At 40.7% G+C, this 16,708-nt stretch overlaps 1 protein-coding gene across 1 annotated transcript in view; it reads left to right on the top strand.

Moving 5' to 3' along the window:
* The first annotated feature begins 687 nt into the window (after positions 1-687).
* Positions 688-16,708, top strand: part of LOC129184676 (transmembrane protein 65-like) — a 41,157-nt gene continuing 25,136 nt past the window's right edge. The window contains exons 1-2 of the mRNA XM_054780834.1: positions 688-922; positions 1,114-1,431. Coding sequence (XP_054636809.1) covers positions 1,152-1,431 — 280 coding nt within the window. The 5' untranslated portion in view covers positions 688-922; positions 1,114-1,151. The remainder of the gene's footprint in view (positions 923-1,113; positions 1,432-16,708) is intronic.

Genomic DNA, 16,708 nt, shown 5'->3' with positions numbered 1-16,708 from the left:
AGACAAACCATTCACATTCACATTCATATTTATGGACAATTTAGAGTCACCAATTAACCTAACATGCATGTTTTTGGAATGTGGGAGGAAACCGAAGTACCCGGAGAAAACCCACGCATGCACGGGGAGAACATGCAAACTCCACACAGAGATGCCCAGCGGAGATTAGAATCCAGGCCTTCCCGATCTCCTGACAGTGTGGCCAGCATGCTAACCATTTATTTTTCAGTAATGGCATAATGAATACATTTGATGGACTATAACCTAAATCATCATCATCGTCACTGACGTGTCATGATTTCAACTAATCACCCAAAGAAACAAATTAGCCTAAAGCTATATTGTTATATTATTGTTATATTATAAGTCCCACACAATATAGCTGCGTCCATTGTCCTGTTTATTTACAAATCTACAAATCTGTTATAAATCTACAACATTTTGATGACACAAACCTGTCTTAGTTTTGGAGGAACTTGAAAAATGATAAATCTGCTCTTATTGACCGTCTATTAGAGCAATTAATACCTTACCAGTGTGCCAGGACGTTTACAACATAATGGTTCTGGATTCTGCTTACCATCATGGCGGCAAAACCCGCACAGGGCATACTACGGAAGTACATTGAGAAGGTACTACCAATCTAATTCTAGTGTCCCTGCTTCCAGCTACTCTCGCCAGCTCCCATCCGCCTCACACGGTCCTGTCAACCGAAGGTTACACTATCTCGCGTATCGCTTGCCAATATGTCATTTTACCAAAATATTACCATTAAAAGCGTCGGTTTGGACGATTTTCCTGTCGTTAGTTTATAGCCTTCGAGTAGGGGACGAAAAGAAGAGACGTATGCGCCGAAACGATTGCCGTTTTTAGACCTTTTATCCCGGAGCTTGTTGGACGGGACAGCCGAGCATCGACTGATGTAAGACAAGTTGATTTAAAGCATTTATCCTATTATTTCCCTGCACTATCACTCCCATATATTTATCAGTATTACTGATTTAGCCACGCCTGCTTTGAACCCTTCAACAAACCTAGTTGTCTTTTCATGCGACCGTTTGAGTGTGTAATGGGGCATGCACTACTAACCAGCCATGTTCCATCTCCCGCCAGCTTTCTGACCCTTATCACTCCCCCCTGTGCGTCTTGAAATGCTGCCCAGGCTGCGGGGAGTCCTGCGGCCCGTCCTCTACATGAGAGCCGGGAGCGGGCCCCTACGAGCTGGACTGTTCAGCCAGCAAGCTTCCTCCTTGTCCAGCCCGGGTGTGTCGGCCGCGCGGCGCCACCTGGGCACACACCCGCTGAAGGAACCAGTGGAGCCCCTCAACTCGCCCCGTGGAGCCAAGGAGTTCATTTATAGCCTCCATCCGTCTGAACGCACCTGCCTGCTGCGGGAGCTGCACAGGTTCGAGTCCATTGCCATCGCGCAAGGTAGGTGTGCAGCAGTGCACCTTTTATATAAACTATTGTTTTATTACAATTAAAAAAATATCTTAGAGAAAAATAGTTGCTAAAATAAAATAGTCCATTCTCTTTTTTAAATAAATGTACAAAAAGTCAACTATAATCTTCAATTTTCTTTATTACAAACCTTGACCTGAGATCCTCAGCTAATACCAAAAACACAAAAGAGCAAAATATGAAATAAAGTGCCCCGCTTTAGAGGAAATTTAAATTTTAAATGCCAGCAGCAACTCAAAACTACTTTACTTTGAATATTACATTTTTTCGGCAAACATCTTTAAAAGACATAGTAAGCATGTCCTTATTCGTTTAAAGGTTTTGTGCCAGGAACGCCAACCTGGCAACTGCATCAGGCTTAGCAGCTGTCTGACTTCTTTGTACATTTGTGGTAGAGCTTCTTGTGCAAAATAGTTGAATCTCGCTGTTCGAGTCCATTGTTTTCAGCAGGTTTTTAAATCCATTTTTTTTCCCACCCTTGCAACGGGGACCATATCTTGAGCAATGTGATAGGTCACCGCTTTGCACTTTTCCTTTCCTGAGGAATGCAACAGGAAAAAGAAGCAAGCAATGAGCTTTGTGTTGTGGCAGCAGCTTTGTGAAGTTGTGCAGCCGGGGGCTGTTTCAGCGCCACAGCTTCACACACTTGTACCGGAGTTTCTGGCAAGTTTTAAGGTGGTGAAAAATAGTTGTCGTGCTTCTGCACTTGACAGTCGAAGTACCTCTAATTTACTGAGCCACTGCTTTTTCTTTTCTGACCCGTTCCTCCACCACAGACGTTGTCGCTTCCTTCATGTTTAAGACTGAAGCTTCCTCTCCTCCGCTCCTCTCTCATCCTTCATGCACGGAGGGGGCCGGGGCAGGACCCCTGCTCAGTGGCGCTCACCCACAGTGCAGAGTGATGAGTGAGACCTCCGCATCAAGATACAGCGCAAATCCAGTCTATAACGATATGAACAATATATTTGTTTTTGATTCCGTGCTTAAAAGGAATATTGATATATTGATCATTTCGATATATCGCCCAGCCTTACGTACATCCCATCCGCACGGGCTGGCATCTGTTTACACTTGCAAACTCCACACACGGGATGTTCCAGTGGAGATTCAAACCCAGAACTCCAGAGTCTGACTCTGAGGCAGACTTGCTGCCCACAGCTGTCGTATTGAATGTCATGAGAGCATGCAGGTGTCCCTAATGTTGTGGCCAGCCAGTGGGAATCACAGCACTATTGCTGAGTCACTCCCCGCCCCCCAGTGCTGTTTTGCAGGCAGGCCCAATCGAAGACATTTGACCTCCCTGTGTGTCGGGGCCATAATCTCTTGACCTACGATCAGCGGATGAAGTTGAACTCCGATTACCGAAACCGTTATTCACATGATTCCCATATTTTCAAGTCATTTACTACATTTTGTAAACCGTTTTCCCGTAGAACTAATTCGTTCTGGGGTCAAACTGTCGCCATCATACAATCTTTATTAACTGTAAATGCACTGGCCAAAGGGACGATTTAATATGGTTATGGTTATGGTTTAATTTATTTCAAACATGCATACGGCGTACATTGAATGCTACATGTTACAAGTCACAGTTCCACATGTTTGAAAAGGAGTAGGAAGAAGCGGGGCTTATTTAATCCTACCCCCTCTTTGTATCACTTCAATTGCTAATACATACTGTACACATGTATACATACAAACACACACATACATACAGTATATGTACACATACACGTACATACATACTGCAAATGCATACAAATACACACATATACACATATACATATGCACACATTTATATATATACACATACTTCCACACATACTGTATACAGTATACACATGTGTACTCTGGTGTCTTTTTAATCCCGGAGTTTTATCCGAGTCTGCGTTCTCTTGTGTCTTCTTCTTGAGAAAATCTTTGAATCCTGGAGTTGTTTTTTAATCTGATTCAGAGTCCGTAGATCCAGAGCCAGTATCATTTTTGCTTTGTGTTTGGCATTGTTGCTAAGGCAACCGCAGTTAGCAGTCAGCAGTTAGCCAGTTAGCCTGACTTGCTCGCAGGTATCGACGCTTGGACTGGAACTAGTTTATTTCAAGGAATATGTGACTCTCGCCAATTCAAGTTAAAGTTGGGGGATTTAGCTAGCAGTGCTGAGCTTGTGGTCATGAGGTGTAGTCAGGAAAGTGCCAAAATAGTCAAAATTTCCAGTGTCTTCAACAGAGCTCCTGCCATACACGTCCTTCCCAATCGAGGGGAAAAAAAACAGGTACAGTAAAGTGCAACGGAAAATTACTGAATTGGACTGAGCCTCGACTTTAGAGGTTGTACTTTATTTGTAAGAAATACCCAGCACTTCAAGCAGGCACATTTAGGAGGTCATCTGTGACTCTGATAGCCCCCATATTGATTTTTACAATACACTACACATACTTAAAATATCCCACTAGTTCTGTATGCAGTATTCCTTATTATTACAATTGAAAGAGTGAGTTCATGGTAAGATATGTGCCTGTGCACGGTTCTGGCATACCAAAACATGATGCTGCAAGTCTCGAAATGGGCCAAGAGACGAAATGCATCGATCATTAGATCCGATCGATGAGTCAGGAGAGGAGAAAAATGAGAACGGGCTCTCAGCATTGTGTGAGAGAGAATGATTCTTGTGTTGTCTGCTGCCTTTCAGAGCGCAGAGTCGTTTGCTTGAATGGATTTGTACTTCATCCTGGCATTGCAAGCTCAGCAACAACTTTAATCATCAGCATTTAGGTGCATGTAGATGATAAGATTCATACATTATTCACTAAGAAATTCAAGAAATGATCAGATGTTGTGACATTTTTGTGTAATCCTACTCTCTAACAACCAAACACTGACAAAAACATCCTTGACACAGGTAATGTAATAAACAAAGCTCCTTTCTCCGCATAAATATTGACCCCAATATGAAACTCCTCTGAGCTCCACATTTTGCGTCCAAGTAAAAATAACCGCTTTAATGTGCAAATTCCTCCCCAGTTTCCAAGCAAGCCCCCCTAGTCCCATATTGTAGTCTCCATCAAGTTGCTGCAACACTTTGTGTTTGTAGAAATAACAAGATGAGACAGCATGAGGGAACGTTGATTGTCTTAAATTCCAAACACAAAGGGACTGTATTTTTTTAGCCTGAAAACTTAAAAATATACACAGTTGATAGTTGATAGTGCCAGAATTACGGTATTGTTTTTGCCCAAGGGCTCCCCTCTAATTCTTTGTAATTTATTTTCAAGCTACCGTGGAACACACATTGAAATACAGTGGAGTGAAAAAGTGATTGCCCCCCTTAACCTAATACCTGGTTGGGCCACCCTTGGCAGCAACAACTGCAATCAAGCGTTTGCGATAACTTGCAATGAGTCTCTTACAGCGCTGTGGAGGAATTTTGGCCCACTCATCTTTGCAGAATTGTTGTAATTTAGCAACATTGGAGGGTTTCCAAGCATGAACCGCCTTTTTAAGGTCATGCCATAGTATCTTAGTAGTATTCATGTCAGGACTTTGACTAGGCCACTCCAAAGTGTCCATTTTGTTTTTCTTCAGCCACTGAGAGGTGGACTTGCTGGTGTGTTTTGGATCATTGTCCTGCAGCAGAACCCAATTTCGTTTCAGCTTGAGACCACGAACAGATGGCCTGACATTCTCCTTCAGGATTTTTTGGTAGACAGCAGAATTCATGGTTCCATTTATCACAGCAAGTCTTCCAGGTCCTGAAGCAGCAAAACAGCCCCAGACCCTCACACTACCACCACCATATTTTACTGTTAGTATGATGTTCTTTTTTTTTAAATGTGGCGTTACTTTCACACCAGATGTAATGGGTCACACGCCTTCCAAAAAGTTAATCTTTTCAACTTTTGTCTCGTCAGACCACAGAGTATTTTCCCCAAAGGTCTTGGAGATCATCAAGATGTGTTCTGGCAAAATTGAGATGAGCCTTAATGTTCTTTTTGTTCAGCAGTGTTTTTTGTCTTGGAACTCTGCCATGCAGGCAGTTTTTGTCCAGTGTCTTTCTTATGGTGGAGTCATGAACACTGACCTAAACTGAGGCAAGTAAGGCCTGCAGTTCTTTGGATGTTTTTGTGAGGACTTTGGTGATCTCTTGGATGAGTCGTTGCTGCGCTCTTGGGGTAAGTTTGGTTGGCTGGCCACTCACCACTGTTTTTTCACCACTGTTCCATGTTTTCGCTATTTGTTGATAATGGCTCTCACTGTGGTTCACTGGAGTCCCAAAGCTTTAGAAATGACTTTATAAGCTATTCCAGGGTTGGGGGGGGGCAGCAATCACTTTTTCACACAGGGCCATGTACTGTAGGTGTGGGGGAAATGATCGATTCTTAGATGTATTGCGATGCAGACATTAACGATTACTAATCGATTCCTAAATGTCAGAAAGAGAGAAAAAAAACCCGAAACAAATCACCAACGTGTAACAAAACCTGCACACGGGTGGCGACGAGCGGCTGTGACCAGCTACACTGGCAAATGACACGCTCACATCCAGAGCGAATTGTACGAGTCTCCCACGGTTTTGAATGAGTTTCCGTGCCGCTGCCTTTTTCTTTATATCTCTATATTCTTTTGTATTTTCAACACAATAAATATTTTCTTATTTAAAAAAAAAAACAAAATGCAAATAAATGCAAGGGAATGGAAAGTCACAATATAAATAATAATATTTTTAAAAACTCATAATGTTACATTATTATTTCCTAGTGTCAGGTCACAGCAAACTTCCATTTGCGGGTCGTGTAATTGTTGTTAGCAACTGAGACGTTGTTAAGGGACTGTTGCTTGTTGTTCAGTGGAGAGTAAACGGTTTATATCCTCCACCATGTCTTGGTCTGACTCACACCTCCACATTTGGTGTTGGTCGACGTGAGTAATATGTCGACCCACACCAGCGCGGCCGTGCTGGCGACGCTCAGTACTCACAGGGAAGCTAACGCCCAGGGTTTCAACACATCAAAGCCCAGTTCCGACTGCGAGGAATAACACCGGACGTGACAAAGTATTTCCACATAGTGGCCGTGCTGGACTTCCTGTTTCTCTCATATCATGGGAACGGTATGACACACAATTTTAGTGGTTTTGAAAACGTGACTTTTTCATACTTTTTCATTGATTACTTTACCTTTCACACTGCATGGATACTGGCTACTGAGCCAGCAGAGCCGAGCCGACACGCCATGGCTGAGATTGAGTGAAAAAAAGGTTCTCTTCTCATTCCGTGTGGAAGTGGTATGTTTTTGGCTTCTTTGTCCTTCTTGTCAATTCTGTTTGAAACACTTTCTTAAGTGTAGAATAAGTAAATTGGGGAGGCTAACTAGTTAGCTCGCTAGCTTACTATGCTAGAGGCGGCCATCTGCAGTGATCCCGTTCTGCGCAATGTGATGTAAACAAAGAATAATAGGCGTGTAAAAGTGACTATTGCGGTGTTAGTTCATGTCTGCAGTGCACTAATTACGTTAAAACCCATATTTAGACTGGTTTTCTGTGCTCTTACTATGAAAATACTACATTTATTAATATTGAATCCTGCTTTGTGGAAATTCACTTATCACGGGCGGGTCTGGAACCAATTAACCACGATAAACAAGGGACAGCTGTACCCTGACAACTATACCGACCCCTAATTACAAGAACGCTAGGTGACAATTTAACCCTTAATGACACAATTACTTTTCCTTTTTCTGATATTAAGCCCTAAAAGTCAAAGTCAAACTACAATAGCATTAGACGCTATACTTATACTACTGTATATAGGGGCTATCTTTATGCAAAGGTCAGCTGTTTTTTTTTTCTTGTACAAGACCTGATTGACCTGCTGAAGTCTGCTGACATCGTCACGTTCACCTGCTTAAAATCCCACAGGGATTCTCTTACCTGCTACCTATGAAGGCTGAAGACAAGTAGAGCTTGGTATTATTTACATATTATCCGATACCAGTACTTTTAAAACGGTGCCGGTGCTTAAGCAGTGCCCAAATCAGTACTGAAAAAAAGGATATTGTACAAATTGTGTGGAAAAACAACGCCTTTTTAGTTTCATGGAATATGTGATATGCAAGTTGAGCAGAATAGTATTTATCTTTAAATACTTCAGTAATATAAATACAATTATAAATAAGTAATACATTCACCAATACGAAATGAAATTTACAAAAAACATTTTTACAATTATCACAGCAAAACCAGCAGCAATAGAGAACACAGGGACTGTGCAAAGCACTGCAAGATTTTACAGTATCAAGTGCATAGATTCACAGCAATTTTAGCAGAAACTGATACACAATTCTGGCAATGTCATTTCATTGCCACCAAATAAATAGTAACTTTTAATTTAGCACCCAAATGAGGCACCTACAGTAGTAGGCCTACAGGTGGTCCTTGGGTTGCGAATGAGTTCCGTTCCACTGATGTAAGTGGAGTTTTGATGTACGTCAGATCTGATACCTAAATACGTAAATTCAATCAAGTGAATGATATAAAATACAGTAATAGAAAGATGAAATACAATTATCAGACGAAAGAGTCATGAAAAAGACAGACCAACTTACTTCTATCGCTGTGGTTGTCTTGCAGACTGAGGCGTGTTGCAAGGAGCGATAAACAGGCCTTGATGAGGATTTCATCAGCTTGGATGCAGCCAGTGTTGATTTGTCCACCGAGTCATGTCTAATTTCACTTTCACTTTCTTTTACACGCTGCCACCAGACAAAGTCTGCCTCACTGTTTGCATCTGCACCAGTGCCATTATGATACCGGGTTTTACTACGCATACCTAAAGACAGGCTGAGTCAGTGACTAGTGAATAGTCAAGTCACCCATTGGGATTTTTTTTGACAGGTTATTTTTCAATTAACCCAAAGGCTACAGGTCGCAATTGTATTTTCAATTTGTTCACATGTTTTTCAACAATTATTGAGATGTCAGTTTTGTCAGGAAACGGTATTTGTTTCTATTAATTTATGACCGTTTTTTTCTCTCTTGTATTTCAAAAGACAGTTAGCAATCGAATTTGAGCTGATCTTACTATAGTAGCCCCAGTGTTTTGTTGAACAACTTTCATACTGCATATTCATACAGTATCAGAAACAGCTTGAGGATGCACAACGGGATGCATTGTGGTTATCTACAACCATGCTTTTTGCACTTTGTTCTAAGCAGTGAGTTGAGGCCACTATAATTTATTATCATACCTAGTAAAACCACGCCATGGTAGTTTTTCATCCTCTAAAATAAAACCTCGAAGTTGCCTGGTTATAAATATTGTGGTGATTTCCAGTCATGTGTTTTCTGGATAGTGCTTTAAGTTGATGGCATAACAATACTTTATTGTATAATGTGTTGTAAGTCTAGAGTACTTTCAGTGAGGATATTAAGTAGCAGCAAACTGATGTTTGTGTTCCATATAGCACATTACACAATTACACATTACATGCATGGTGTGACTTTACCACAGTTTTCTGCAAAAACAGGGATACTTGACACGAGACTCTTTCCCTTTATGGCTCAGAGGATGGAGAGTGCTGTGGAGGCTGACAATTACTTGTAAAAGACACAAGTCAGCAGTGTAGCAAGGTGTTCCTTGTCACTTTGTTTTGATGGCACATCAATGACCCCTGAAGGCTGCACAGAAACAACTTCTCCATCTCTGTCTTCCTATGTTTACAGCTTTCCTCAACCCTCACTGGTCTTACTTCATCTATCATCAGACTGTTCTAACTCAAAGCCACACACAGTGTGTTGCCATCTTGGCTCATGGTTCATTCTTATGTTATATTTTCATAATTTGTTTGTTGTTTTGTGTGCAACTTTGCGTATAGCAGACTGTGTTTTTAACGACCTGCAGTAGGGTTGTCTTAGAATAGTCGACGATTCGTTTCAGAGGAGTGCGATTCGACTTTCAACCTGAAAATCTCATGTGATCAAGATAGTACCCACGGCTGCTGCTGAGTATACGTTTTTACATAGAATATCTTTGTTTTTCTGTTAGAAATAGTCTATTTTGATCAAAAAAAAATCAGCCTCATTTGTGTTAATAAAGAATTGGAAATGACGCGTGTTTAACAGAAGACCTATACCTACGCAAGGTGGTGGCGCATACACACAGCAAAGCCCAGCATCTCTTCCAGATTTGCAGTTTTGTAGTTATCATATTGCTCATATCGGGTCTGGCTTAACATCTTACACTCAAGAAGAGCTTTTGGATATTGGATTTGAAGTACAGGAGTCTACACACAGTGCTTGCAAGTGGCGTCGAGAATGTAAACAAAGGTGAGAAAGGCGCGGAGGAATGCAAATAATTTTGCCCAATAATTCAGAAAGGGGCGTAGCTTGGCTAACTTTTCGAATGGGATGTCAGCCTCTGCAAACATTTCTACAAAATCCTCAACAAATTGTAAAGCCCATGCTTGTGGTTATGGAAGATGTAGTCATCGATACAAGTCCGGAAGTGTATTTTGTGTGTTGACAATGTCTGTTGACGGCTAAGATGCAGGGTGAAAGAATAAGCGTGCCTCTTTCCTTATTTCACTCATAACTTGCACAATGTCAGCGGGCATCGTAAAATGCTTGCTTACATTAACAAGCGGTAAAAGACGGTGTAAACAAAGCTGATGTGTGTAAATATCTTGTTTTGCCTTAAACACCAAGATAATAGGTCTGAATGACAAAATTTATTTTAAAAATTCACATTTGAGAGGCTGACATCACAGGATATTTACATTAAAAAAAAAGAGTCGTCAAATACCAAAATAGTTGTCGATTAATTGGATAATCTATTACTCATCTATTCATCAATTATTTATTGCAGCTGTAATGATAAACATCTATTTACTGAGTCTGGAAGTAGTCTGGAAAAAGTATGGAATTTTGAAATATCAAATCTGTAGGTACCCTGACCATAGGGCAGTGTGTTCTGCCAATGCGCTCACTGCTGGACCGTGCTACAACATCCTGTTGGTTTGCATGGAAAAACCTCTAGACCCAGAATATAAGAGGCCCAGTCTTTTTCACAGTGTTTTCTAGAGAAATCTGTCTATGTATCCTTTTTTGCATATGACCAACATTTGATATTATGAATAGTATTTAAGTCTCTGTGCTCTCTGAGTACTCACCTTTCCAGTTTTCCATCGTCCCTCAGCTCATTTAAGTCCCGCACAGTCATACATTAGGCAGCCCGTTGTGATCCTCACACAAACACAAATGTGCAGTTCAAAAGGGCACCATCTAATGCTGATATAAAACAAGAATGACTTCCTGAATGATTTAACACAATTTCATGCCAGGCAGACACAACTGCTATTAGTTTCTCATCCAGTGTGTGTCATTTGACATTGGTATACTTACGTTTCTATTCTTCAAACGTAACACGTGAACTTAAATATGTACAGTCACATTACGGTACTCCTTCTAGAGTTGACCAGTTTTTAGGTCTAGATTCCGTTTTTTTGTGGACACTTGATCAAGACAGTTTAATTCAAAGCTTTCTCTGATTTTTAGATTTGGCCTTACCTGTTTGCCCTTCCTCACAAACACATTGTTATGGGATTGTCTGTGTAGCTGTACTTTGTACAGTAGATGCCATCATAACTGCACATGTCACAGCTGACTTGGTTGCCCATTATAAATATGAGGTATAAATGTATGTACAATTTACACAGAACTGAGGAAACTTCCTCAATGTCTTTTTTTTATTATAAGTCACGAAAAAGGCAGAAAATTAACACTAGTAAGTCAATATCTTCATGTTCTGTTATTTAAATAAGGTTTAAAAACATGAGATAATGTCGCACATTTGTTATGACACAAATCAAAAAGCTCAGTTTTACCCGTCCACGAAGTCTAGCCGGGGTTTTGCGTCATGGTAAATTTGGCAAATTAGCACAATGACATCATCAAGCCAACACCACAGATAAATTGTAGTCCTGTGGGAAACACTGTATCACATACAAAGGCATGTTTTTATTCTATTGTGACTCCTCAAATTTTGTAATCGAAACACCTCTGGGTGTGATGCCGTGCCATTCTGCAACAGTGCAATAAACCCATATTTAAATTAATACTTCTCTGTCAGTGTCAGTTGAGACTGAGCATCATTATCTTTTTTAAAAAAAGACGTTTTCATTGTTATGTTAATGTGTGGGTCAGTCTCCTGAAAGGGAATCCAAAAGCATGACAGAACAAGCAACAACCTACATTTTCCGCTTTTACTTGAAACAACCCCCATTAAACAACAAAGCAATGCTTACTGAACATACAACATTCAATGAAAGCACAGTAAAATAATGTAAATGCTATAAACTTACCTTAAACCACAAACTGGCGACGTATCTTGCATATAACACGGCGCTAATGGATGGGCCCCGTTTCAAACTCTGTGCGAGACTCAACACCATGTTCTTTAAAACATTGTTAGTTAGCACTGCCGTAACACACTTTACCTTCCACGGAAGCATGATGTAAAAAAAATAGTATCTCAAAGTGTATTGATTTGAAAAAAAAGTAGGAATCAGCAGAAATCCTGACAGTAACACATATCCTTGACAGTACTCCATATTTCTGATTTTAATCAGTGTCACCTTTGTTATTGTCTGAATTTTTGATGAAAAACTGGACAAATAACACGCAAATACTCTTGAAGTTCACATTGTGTGCCAAGGCAGAGGTCAGCTCATTTGCCTTTTCTCTTCTGCTATTAAATTTTAGTTTCATTGTGTGCAGAATACGCTGGTGACGTTTGCGACACATACACGTTTTGTCAGAGTTTGGTCAAAGTACAAGTTTGGTGCACAGTGAGGTGTTATACTTCGGAAAATCGCAGCAGCTGAAACATAAGTTCCGCCGTTTAGTATTATTGATTTGTCTTTGTGACACTTTTGCATGTCACAAAATGGCGATGTGCAAACGGGCTGAAATTGACATCAGATCGTGTTTTATACACAACGGACACTAAGAAAATATTCAACATTGTTTCTTCTGTTTATTCAGTGTATTTGCAATATATTTTTATTTGGTTAGAGCTGCAAATCCCTTTAGTCTGTGCGTCATGCCCCTGGTACCACTTTGAGGAGACTTGTCCTTATATTAAATTGATGAACAAATTTAAATTAAAGTGCCAGTAACTGTTCTGAATTTAGGAAGAAGACCAAGTTACAAAACAACCATAATTGATTATACGTATGCATTTCCTCAGCTGGCTGTATTCAAAATGAAAAGTGGTGCAAAGGGCTCAACTTTATTGCAAAATTGAGGCAGACGGATCACTTAATATATCTAATTACAGTGGCACCACCGACGCTTGGGTAATACTATTACTGGGATAGTGATATTCATAATGCTTTTTGTCTTTGATGCTAATCATATTCAAGATTCACTGTTGCTTTCATGGGACACCATGACCTCCAAAAAACCCCAGTAAAATTTAAGTTAGCTTCTTTTTTAGTTTGTTTTAAAACTTGTGCTCTATTCCTAACTGTCACGCTTACTCATCACCCGGCCCCTTTGAGCCTAACTTACTTTGTTGCACATTCAAAGTGAATGTATCATTCACTGCAGCTCCATTACATGTTTATACATATTTAATGATAGATATCAAGGTGAAAAAAGCTCTACTGTCCTACATTTATGGACTTGTTTGCTCATACCGGTTTATTTTTGTGGCATACAAATGAAAAGCTTAAACCCCCAGAGACGGGGATTCATCCATTTGGTGTAGTGGCCAGACTTGGTACTGCAGCCTCATGAACCAGCATGGAAAATGGCATCCAGGACTGTACACGAAGAATTATTAATGAAACTAAAACACCTTATGTGGGCGTTGCAGATGACTTGTGCCATATTTGTACTTTATAGAATAGAACAGAATAAGTCTTTATTAGTCTTGCAAAAGGGAAATTGTCAGTCCAGGAATACTTTGGTGTCTAATGGGTCTGCTCAATGCTGTTGGATGAATATAGTATCAATTGCCTCGGTGAAGGTGTTTTGTCATTGTGTAAATTATGCAGAATATGTACTGTATATCTATGTATATTGGTACATATTCTGATTCAGATAGTTCAGCCTTCTACTGAATGTCATTATCTTTTCCAAATACAGTATAAAGAGACGAGTAGAAAAGATAAAGCTGACTGTGGTAAAACTCAACAAGCAAGATGCTATCACTCACTCTGTTTATCCTCAAGGCACTATATTTGTTTTCTCTGGCCTTGCTGTGGTGTATGCCAAGAAGAGGTGTGCCTCTAACATCCAATCATTAGTGCAGATAGTAATGTTTGTATTGAAAGATGGCCGTTGCCAGGATGACGTCGCTTGTAAATGATTCTTCAACTTTGCTAAAATATGTTGTTTATTGTTTGTAGTTACGTTGTATACTGTTCGATTTTTGAAAGCGAACGGTAAATTGGCAAAAATGACATTTATATTTCATGGTGCCAGCCATGACAAACTAGCTCTCACAGTTCAGCCTTAATTTCCAGAAGTGACATCATCAGAATAATAGTAAACAAACATGGCGGTGTACGAGACAGAGGATGTTTACAGTGATGATAGCGAAGATTTGAGCTGTGGTTTTATAGGAGGAAGAAACATTTGGAGATGAAATAGAGAACTTGGAGAACATGGACTTAAGCCTTAAGACATGTAGATGAAGATTGGTTGCCTTCAAAACACAGAATGGTACGTGTAAATTACTCTGGAGTTGCTTATCCTTCAATTATTGTTTTAAATCGGCTTCTTAATGAGCGTAAAGGGGTTTTTATGGCCTGTTTTATTGTATATGCGGCCGTTCGTCAAAGATGATGAATGTCCACTGCCGCCCCCCACAGGAAACATATCACTGTCAAAAGATATAACTTGGATAATCCTTTGCAGCCTTGTCGCTTTTGTGTAATAGTGTATAGAAGATATTATGTAAACAAGACATGACTTACTCTCTTGTGCCAACTTTGGCATAATGGTCGTTCTTGTTGTCTTGGTTTTTTCCTGTGCACTGATGGAATAGCATCTTTTTTCAAAATGCGTTCATACAGTACAGTACTTTCAAGCCAAATGCTTCTTGTCAGGTGTTCCTTTGAAGCAATCATCAGTGAAATGATGCAAAGAACAGAACTCAAGGTGGCCGTCCATCTGTCTCTCGTTGTCTGCACTTGCTTTGTCCATTGTTGTCTTAAACCTTCCTCTTTTAGAAAAGAAAACCAACTTATAGTATTAATCGCATACTTTGAACATCCAGCAGCAGTACAACATTTTGGCATGGCTACTATTTTGATGAAAAATATACTGAACCAAGTCGACGATCTATGTCGAGAAGTTGTTTACTCTGCTATAGCTGAGGTGCGTTACCCCGATGACGTAACTTCCGGAAATGAGGCTGAGCTACGACCTAGTTGGCGCCATGAACTATAAATGGAACTTTTTCAAATTTACCGTTCGCATTCAAAAATCTAACAATGTAGAAGATAATTACAAACAATGTATAACATATTTAAGCAAAGTTGATGAATCGCGTCAGGGACCATTTAAAGGGACTTTTTGCTATAGTTTTGCTGTTGCCCAGGCACACACCTCGTGATGGCCTAGCAAGCAAAGAGCACAGACAAGAAATGCAAGGCGCATTTTTGGACATCGGGTCATTACATTTTTTTTTTTTTTGCCCAGGCAAAGACCCGCGACCTACCAGTTGAGAATCATTGCCCTAAAACATTGTCTCCTTTCTCATCTGCTGTACATTAAATAGAAAGAGATTCAAAGACATATTAAGCGTAAGAAAACTCGAAGAAGGATCATTCAAGATTCAAGATTCAAGAGAGTTTTATTGTCATGTGCATAGTAAAACAGCAGTAATACCATGCAATGAAAATCTTATTCTGTTCATCCTCCCAAGAAAAGAGAGAAAACACAAGAAAGAATAAGAACATAAACATATATACCAATAAATTAAGCAGCAACAAAAAGAAGAGACATTCATACAAATAAATAAAGTGCTATGAGTGTGTGTTTGTGTTGCGTGCGGCGTGTGTGAGTGCTTCGTTGAGAAGCCTGATGGCCTGTGGGTAAAAGCTGTTTGCCAGCCTTGTGGTCCTGGACTTCAAACTCCTGTAGCGTCTGCCTGACGGTAGGAGTGTGAATAATGAGTGTTGTGGATGTGTGCTGTCCTTGATGAGGTTGTGTGTTCTGCATAGGACTCTGGTTTTATAAATGTCTTGCAGTGAGGGGAGGGCTGCCCCAACAATGTTCTGTGAGGTCTTGATCACCCGCTGGAGTGCCTTCCTATCACGTGTTGTACAGTTACCGTACCAAACAGTGATGGAGGCGGTAAGGACACTTGCGATAGTGCATCTGTAGAAGCAACTCAGGCTTGTGGTGGACATGCCAAATTTCCTCAGTCTTCTCAGGAAGTACAGTCTCCTTTGGGACTTCTTCAGAATTTGTTGGGTGTTGTGAGACCAGGTGAGGTCCTCGCTGATGTGTGTGCCAAGGAACTTGAAGGTTTTCACCCTCTCCACCTCAGTCTCATCAATAAACAGGGGTCTATGTGGCTCCTTTTCCCTTGTTTTTGGGTCGATGATCATCTCTTTAGTCTTATCTGTATTGAGAAGGAGATTGTTAGCACAACACCAAGCTATGAGGTCCTCCTCCTCTCTTCTGTATGACGTTTCAACACCACCAGTGATCAGTCCGATGACTGTAGTGTCATCCGCAAATTTAATGATGCTGGTGTTGTTCTGGGAGGCCACGCAATCGTAGGTGAAGAGCGTGTAGAGGAGCGGACTCAGCACACACCCCTGTGGGGTCCCAGTGCTCACAATTCTTGAGCTGGATGTGCGATTGTGGACTCTGACTGACTGGGGTCTGCCTGTGAGAAAGTTAAACACCCAGTTACAGAGGGAGGGAGACAGGCCAAGTGTGAGGAGCTTATCTGTGAGTTTGTGGGGGCTGACTGTATTAAAAGCAGAGCTATAGTCTATAAATAGCATTCTGGCATATGTGTCCTGGCCCTGTAGGTGAGAAAGGGCTGTGTGGATGGCAGTGTTGACTGCATCATCCGTGGACCGGTTCTGGCGATATGCAAACTGTAGAGGGTCCACAGTTGCCGCCGGGATGCTCTTTTTGATGTGGGTCATGACTATTCTTTCAAAGCACTTCATAACAATAGGAGTGAGTGCTATGGGGCGATAGTCATTCAAGCAGGTCACGTTGCTCTTCT

The sequence above is a fragment of the Dunckerocampus dactyliophorus genome, chromosome 7, assembly GCF_027744805.1.
Source record: "Dunckerocampus dactyliophorus isolate RoL2022-P2 chromosome 7, RoL_Ddac_1.1, whole genome shotgun sequence".
Classification (NCBI taxonomy): domain Eukaryota; kingdom Metazoa; phylum Chordata; class Actinopteri; order Syngnathiformes; family Syngnathidae; genus Dunckerocampus; species Dunckerocampus dactyliophorus.
This window is presented reverse-complemented; position numbering and strand designations above follow the sequence as displayed.